Here is an 8,373-nt window from a genome sequence, read left to right on the forward strand (position 1 = left end):
GCCATCCTTAAAGAAAATCATGAATGGAGTCACACTGTCTTCACGGCAGTCCAGAAGAGCAAGCATACCATTTGGATTCATGTTTCACCAATAAAAAGCTGGTAGTTATTGAAATTAAGAAGGATGTGCCTAATTTGCTCTGCAGCCCCAGTCATAAAAGGCTTTACCCTTTCTGGTTTCTGTTCTTCAAGTGTGCCTTTGAGTGATTTCATGTAATTTTTAATGTACTTTACTAAAAGTACATTAAAAAAGGCCTCTTTTTTTTTAACTTTCTTTTTTTCTTTTTCTTTATTATTTATTAAAATTTATCCACTTTGTATCCCGGCTGTAGCCCCTTCCTCAACTCCTCTCAGTTCCACCCTTCCTCTCTCTTCTCCACCCATGTCCCTCTGCAAGTTCACTGATAGCGAGGTCCTCCTCTCCTTCCCTCTGACCCTAGCCTATCAGGTCTCATCAGGACTGGCTGCATTGTCCTCCTCTGTGTCTTGGTAAGGTTGTCTCCTCCCTCCACCCCCAGAGGTGATCAAAGAGCCCTGTAGGCCTTTTTTTTTTTTTTATTAGTTACAGTTTATTAACTTTGTATCCCAGCTGTATCCTCCTCCTTCATTCCCTCCCAATCCTACCCTCCCTTCCTCCTCTCTTCCCTACCCCTTTCTAAGTCCACTGATAGGGGAGGACCTCCTTCCCATTCGTCTGACCCTAGCTTATCAGGTATCTTCAGGCCTGGCTGCAAAGTCCTCCTCTGTGGCCTAGCAGGGCTGCTCCTCCCTCTGGTTGGGGTAGGGGAGGCCAAAGAGCCAGCCATTGAGCTCATGTCAGAAATAGTCCCTGTTCCCCTTACTAGGGAACCCACATGGATACTGAGCCATCATGGGCTACATCCAAGCAGGGGTTCTAGGTTATATCCATACACGGTCCTTGGTTGGAGATACAGTCTCACAAAAGACCCCTGTGCCTAAATATATTTGGTCCTTGTGGAGCCCCTGTCCTCTCCAGGTCATATTAACTCCCCCTTCTTTCATATGATTCCCTGCACTCTGCCAAAGGTTTGATTATGAGTTATCAGTATCTGCTTTTATAAGCTGCTAGGTAGAGACTTTCAGAGGCCCTCAGTGTTAGGCTCCTGTCCTGTTACTTGTTTTCTCCTACATCCAATGTCCATCCCGTTTGTCTTTCTAAGTGAGGGTTGATCATCTTACCCAGGTTCCTCTTTCTTGTTTTTCTTCTTTAGTTGTACAGATTTCAGTATGTTTATCCTATCTTATCGGTCTAGTACCCACTTATAAGTGAGTATAAACCATGTGTGTCTTTCTCCTTTTGGGATACCTCACTCAGAATGATCTTTTCTAGATCCCACCAAAGAACTAAAGAAGTTAAAAAGCAATAAATCAAGCAATCCAATTAAAAAATGGGTTATGGAGCTAAACAGAGAATTCTCTGTAGAGGAATATAGAATGGCAGAGAAACACTTAAAGAGATGCTCAATGTTTTTAGCCATCAGAGAGATGCAAATCAAAACAACCCTGAAATTTCACCTTACACCCATCAGAATGACTAAGATCGAAAACTCAAGTGACAACACATGCTGGAGAGGTTATGGAGAAAGGGGACCCCTCCTCCACTGCTGGTGGGAATGTAAACTTGTACAACTACTCTGGAAATCAATCTGGCGCTTTCTCAGACAACTAGGAATAGCGCTTCCTCAAGATCCAGCCATACCACTCCTAGGCATATATCCAAAAGAGGCTCAAGTACACAACAAGGACATTTGCTCAACCATGTTTGTAGCAGCTTTATTTATAATAGCCAGAAGCTGGAAATAACCCAGACATCCATCAACGGAGGAATGGATACAGAAATTGTGGTAAATTTACACAATGGAATAAACTCAGCAATTAAAAACAAGAAAGCCGTGTAGGCCTGTTTTGTGACTCTGGTTTCTTGTAAGTGCTGACTCATGACAATATCAGCAGCAGTGACCTCTGTGCCCTCCGGGCCTTCAGTAGAAGCATTTCCACCAATCAGTGAGTCATCCATGCTACCCTCTGTTCTACCGATCATCTTGGCCTCTGTCTCCCTGCACAGCCCTTCTGCCATCTTTTGTAGCTTGTAGATGTCGGAGAACAGCTCCCCATGGCTGATGAGGCCCTGGTAGAGGATCACAGTTGGGAACAGCGTGAAGCCAGAGCAGTGCTGGGGGTGGGTGGGCTGGAAAAGGACGACTAGGGAACTCCCCAACCTCACACAGGGCACGTTCCTCTACCTCATCTCCATTCCCCGCCCCACGACCAATAGGACAAAATTAAGTGCAATTCAATTTGGCAGAGGAAGAATTTCCGATTGAAATTGCTGGAGCAGCTGGATATGCACATGTTTAAAACAAACCTTGAGTTCTACTTTATGCCATAAGAACTCAAGGGCCAAACATCGTAAGTTAAAAAGTAAGTCTATGATATTAATAACAAGCCATGAACAAAATGATTTGTAGTTCACCATAACTTGCATTTTAAGTAAAAGATATCATTAAGAAAACACAATGAATCACAAAACTAGACAAACATTTTCAGTATGTTAACCTGACAGATAACTTGGATCCAGAGCAAATTGACACTATAGAAAACGACAAACAAGAAAATGTAAATATGGGCAAAAGACTGACAAGTTTCATAAAAGGAATATTCATGAGTTATAAACATGACAGAGATTGCTTAGCATAATTAGGTATAAGAAAAATGCAAAGCAACTTTTCAATGAATTTCTTCTAACTTACACTCATTGGAGTGATTAAAATGAAAAAATTGTCAAAGGTGAGCAGGAGGGGAGCAACTGGGAACTGTTTGACATCACTGATGAGATTGTAACATGGTACAATTGTGTTGAACAAAGTGAGTCAGCAGGCTCTATTAAACACATATCTACCTTGGTCCTAGCAATTATTACTTGTAGTTTAAGAACTATAGCAGCTTTATTTCCTAATAGCCCAAAGTGAAAAATAACCCAGGTTTTAGTTAAACTGTGGTGCATTTGCCAAATGCAGTATTTGTCAGTGATAAAAAGAATTAGCTGGTGTGCATAGCAGCCTGTAGATGGGAACTGTTTTCCTTATCATGTCCGTGGCCACATTTCTCTCATTTACTCAGCATGTTTTGGAAGAGAGGAGAAATGCTAAACAGTAGGGAATCCAATATCAATTTGGAAGTTGCATCTCCCTTTAGGTAAATGTTCCTGAACACCATGACCCCTAACTCCATCACAAACACCAGATGATGCCTTCTCTAGCACGTGATAGATCTCCATATTAAAGTGATGATACCACTGAGTGTGGGTTTCTGCCTTCCAGCACTGTTGGTATCCATGTAAACGTTCCTCGAGGGCTGGAGAAAATCAGCAGAGGGCCAGGGGCCTGAGATGAAAGCGTTATGATTGGACAGGGCCCCTCTTCAGCAGCCGAAGAGCTCCATCTCGGATCTGCTTGGTTTTCATCCCATAAATGATGGGGTTGAGCATGGGCGGTACAGCCAGGTCGAGGTCAGCCAGGAGGATGTGGACGTGCCTGGGTCCATGTTGGCCAAAGCGCTGTGCATGGAATGAGAAGAGCCCTGGTGTGTAGAAGAGAAGAACGACACCTGGGCGGGAGCCACAAGTGCCAGAGCTCTTAGCCCTGGCTTCTTTGGAAGAGAGGCCCAACACAGCCCGAAGGATGAGTGCATAGGATATGGCAATACAAATGGAATCGGTTCCTACTACAAGTGTGGCTGCTGTGATGCCATATATATTGTTCGGTTGTGTGCCCCCACAAGCCAACTTTACCACAGCCATGTGCTCACAGTAGGAGTGTGCCACCACTCGGCCGCAATAGCTCAACCTTGCTAGTAGGCAAGTAAGTGGGGTCATGAGCCCCAAGCCTCGAAGCAGAGCAGCAGCTCCTAACTTGCTCACAGACTCTGGGGATAGCAATGCCCCATAGCGCAATGGCCGGCAGATGGCCAGGTAGCGGTCAAAGGCCATCGACAGCAAGATACCAGATTCTACAGCTGAGAACCCATGGATAAAGAACATCTGGGCAGCACAGGCCCCAAAGGCAATCTCGTTTGCATTTGCCCGAAAGAGTGCGAGGAGGTTGGGCACAGTGGAGGTGCAGAGCACCAGGTCAATAGTGGACAGCATGCCCAGGAACAGGTACATGGGCTGGTGCCGAGAAGGCTCAGAGCGCACCACCAGCAGAACTGCCATGTTGCCAAGAACTGCCGGGGCATACATGGAGCAGAAAGGAAACGCAATCCAAAAGTGGGATGCCTCCAGGCCAGGAATTCCCATGAGTAGGAAGGAGTTTGGGTTCTGATGGCTGTGGTTGGTGTGTGGCATGGTCAGGCCACAGGAGGGCATGTATGGAAGAGATCACTGCTTTGCTCTAAGCTCTATGAAGCCTTGAGAGATGGGACGGCTGATATCATCTTTGTGCTGTAGCTGAATGGTGGCAGAAACATTTGAGTTAGTCTCCACAAAAGAGCGTCTGGGACAAGAAGTTTGTAGGGCCCTGGGAAACAGACAAAGCAGGAGATGGGTTAGTTATCAGCAAGGTCCAGATGAACTTTTTTCACTTCTGTGCGATTGTCTTTGCTATGGGATGGGCTAAGGGGCATGGCTATAGAACCATTTCCATGGTGAAAGTAAAATACTAGAGATGCTTTTATATTCTCTCTTCCTGTGAGCCTTTTGCAGTTCTCTAGCATTATTTTATTCAGATTCCTCTGCTGCATGACAATACACAGGTGGTGTTAATAATACAGGGTCAGCTGGATTAAATGGAGCCTCAAATTTGGTTCCTTATCGAGATGTGAAGATTATTATCGAAGGGAAGTAAATGGAGAACAAGGACATTTTAGATGGGTTTCCCAGGCCCCACACCACCTGAACCTCTAACAACTCAGGCATAAGGACTGAAACAGGGTTTGGCCAGTAATATGAAAACACAGATGAAGGGCCGAGTGTCTTGTAGCCTGCGATGGATAGATTTACTGGCTCATGTTTAAAATCCTGAACTTGCTTCAGGTGAAATATACAGCTGTTGGCAGAATCAGGTAAGATGATGCAGAATTGATAGTGGCAGATGTCAGGCTGATTTAGCCTCAATAGAGGGTTTGATGAGGTCATCAAGGAGAGTAGCCTTACCAGGCCACAGAAGAAGACAATGCAGCCATTCCTGATGTGATCTGATAGACTAAGATCAGAAGGAAGGAGAGGAGGACCTCCCCTATCAGTGGACGTGGGGAGGAGCATGCATGAAGAAAGGGGAGGTAGGGTGGGATTGGGAGGGGAGGAGGGAGGGGCTTATGGGGGGATACAAAATGAATAAAGTGTAAATAATAATAATAATAATAATAATAAGAAAGAAAAACAAAACAAAGCAAAAAAACCCCTCTATGACCAAAAAGAAGAGGAGAAAAAAAAAGAGATAATTTTTTGAAAATACATTCTCTAATAAAAAGTAATGGTATGTGAAAGGATGGAATGTGAATTTTAACTGTCAACAACACACAATACCCATTAACAAGCCAAATTAAATTTGGTCAAAAATAATGCTGAGCTTTGAAATATTTCCACTCCATACCTTCTGCCACACACATATTTCTGATGTCCCTCCACCGTCTCACTTTTCTTATACACTAGCCAGCAATATTTGAGAATTTAAGGAAGTGGGGAGATCAAGTAAAAAATATGGGAAGGAGACAGTATGGGAGAGAAGCTGATGAAAAGAAAACAAAGATGAGAATCAAGACCAGAATTCACATGGAAAGAAGTGTTCATGACATTATGGGGCACAGCTGTGTCCTGGTTGCTAACTGGAACAGAATGGAAGCAGGAAGATCATCTGCAGATAATGTTGGTCCCCAACCTGAAGATGCAATATTCCATGCAGTTTCTAGCGTCAGCCACCTGCACCCAGGGACCTTTGGAACTGCCTTGAAGAAAGACAGGAAGGGAAAGAGAGGGCTTTCCAATGTGAACTGTTATGTCAAGATGCTCTTTTCCATTCCTGTCTATCTCATCCCAATTCAATCATTTCCTATGTAATCTTTTGTGATAATTCCATCATCTATCCTGGAAACGATAATCTCCATCAGCCAGGTGGTTGCTGAAAGGGTCAGGGGTTAGGGAAATTGGAGTGTGTGGCGGAGACCTTATGAAATGGCATGAGGGGCTGAGGAAGTTGGAATGTGTGGAGGAGTCCTTATGAAATGCCATGAGCACGCTGACTAAGCTTGTGATTTTGTGTGTCCATGCATACTGACATGAGAAAGCCCAGCGTAATCCGTAAGATTACGCTGTGGGCAAGCCTGTAGAGCATTTTTAAAATTACTTATGGATGGGGGAGGGCCTAGCCCATTGTAGGTGGGGCCATCCCTGGGCTGTGGTCCTAGGTTCTATAAGAAAGCAGGCTGAGCAAGCCATGAAGAGCAAGCCAGTAAGCATCACCCCTCCATGGCCTTTACCTCAGCTCCTCCAGGTTCCTGCCCTGTTTGAGTTTCTGTTTTGACTTCCTTCGATGATGAACAGTGATATGGAAGTATAAGCCAAATGAGCCCTGTCCCCCATCCAAAGGCTCACAGGCAAGGCTGCATTCAGAAGATTCAGACATATTTACATGACATTTTCTTTGCCCATCCCCCAGATAAAATTTCTCAGACAAAGAGAAAACAGAAGGCTAAATAACAGGAAGAAAACAGATCCATTTCTTTTCCTCCATTGTCCTCTTAGCCAATTGAACATCACACCAGATGTACTTACCTCTTGAATGCCCACTTAAAGAGCTTCACCCTCTCCTTCATTCTGAATCTACACACCACAGGATCCATACCAACCCTCCCAGCTGTGGCTGCTTTTGCACAAGTGAGGAAGTAAAGTTGGAAGCACAGTTACTGATGTACTGTACTTAGATTCCAGGAAAGATGTCAGGGAGGAAACATAGACCTTGGTCTTCTCATTTCCTAGACTTCACTAATATCTGATTTATAATTCATTAGTAACATCCAGCATGGGAAGATCATAGGGCAGGGATGCAAGGCTGAAGTCGGGGCACCGTCATCACTGTTCAGAAGGACCCTGGTTGTCTAATTTAGTAATCTCTAGGCTGAGGGCTGAGCAGCAATTTGCTGAGCCCATTCATGGTGTGGGTGGTACTGCATGCTCTTGTAGCATTTCTCCCCCCCATGTCTGTAGCTGTCTTTTTACAGTCTAATATTTCCCCCCCTGATTCATCTGCATCTTGCAGTCAGCCAAACATACACCAGTTTCTTCCATATAATTTTCTCAGAATAACAAGTAGTCTCTCATCCATTTGTCTTTTTTGAGTTATTTTAGCATTTGCTGTAAGACAGGCCTTACCTAGAACATATAAGAATAGGTGTCAAAGTATCAGGAACAGAGCTGTGTCATGAGGAAAGGAGCTCATTCTTCATCATTCTTGAGCAAGCCACTTCCCAGCAATTCATCACTCTTTGACAGAAGACCAAGATCAGCACAATTCAAGCCCTGGCTCAGAAATTCACCAGCAGTGTGAATTCAGTGATCTCACCTAAGCTCTGTTCATCTGCTTCCCTGTGACCTGGAGAGGCTGATTCATACTTCATAGGTGACTGTGTTGATTGGCAGAGAGGCTGTTATCCAAAGAGCCAAGAATATCTCAATGAGAAATGATCATGGTGGCACTTGAGTCTGTGATCCTAATGTCTTATAGTATGTCTGATGTGTGGGTGGGCTTAGAGACTGGCAGACTTACCAGGTTAGGAAGGAAAGAAGTTCCAGCTCCTGCAGGACTTAGGCCACTGGAAAGAAAAGAGCTCCGATATTTATCCTGTAATTATGGCCCTAAGTTCCAGTAGAAACTCCTTGGGGATAAGGACTCTAAAGAGACCTCTGGATACTGGAAAGAGACATCAAATTGAAGCTTTGAAATTTAGACCTTGTTGGAGGAGGGAAGAACATCTTAATCCACCTTCTGCTGTGACAGAATACCACAAGGCACATTATAAATAATAATCATTTATTTGACTTAAGGTTTTAAAGACTGGAAAGTCAGGGGGTCCATCTGGTGAGGGCCTCATTACTGTGTTACTATATGGTATTTACTTATTTACAAACAAAACTGTCATATGAGCTCTCAATCCCATGACTGGGTGTACACCCAAAGAAAATGAAATCAGTATGCTGAAGAGAGACACGAACTACCAGGGTTCATTCACAGCCAGCATCATAGATCAGTGTCCATCAACGGACAAATGGATGAAGATGTGGTAGGTATACACAGTTAAATACTACTTAGTCAGAACAAAAACAAAATTCTATCATTTGCCACAATATGAATGAACCTGC

At 44.0% G+C, this 8,373-nt stretch overlaps 1 protein-coding gene and 1 pseudogene across 1 annotated transcript; both read right to left on the reverse strand.

Moving 5' to 3' along the window:
- Positions 1-2,776, reverse strand: LOC129688718 (translationally-controlled tumor protein-like; annotated as a pseudogene).
- A 641-nt stretch (positions 2,777-3,417) lies between these two features.
- On the reverse strand, positions 3,418-4,365 carry LOC129688295 (olfactory receptor 52P1-like). The gene has a single exon (XM_055623041.1). The coding sequence runs from the start codon at positions 4,363-4,365 to the stop codon at positions 3,418-3,420; it is 948 nt and encodes a 315-aa protein (XP_055479016.1).
- Positions 4,366-8,373: the final 4,008 nt, after the last annotated feature.

The sequence above is a fragment of the Psammomys obesus genome, unplaced genomic scaffold (genome assembly GCF_907164565.1).
Source record: "Psammomys obesus unplaced genomic scaffold, mPsaObe1.curated_primary_1811, whole genome shotgun sequence".
Classification (NCBI taxonomy): domain Eukaryota; kingdom Metazoa; phylum Chordata; class Mammalia; order Rodentia; family Muridae; genus Psammomys; species Psammomys obesus.

Bases quoted from the DNA above. Each gene is read 5' to 3' on its own strand.
- LOC129688295 (XM_055623041.1), bottom strand. From the start codon at position 4,365: ATGCCACACACCAACCACAGCCATCAGAACCCAAACTCCTTCCTACTC.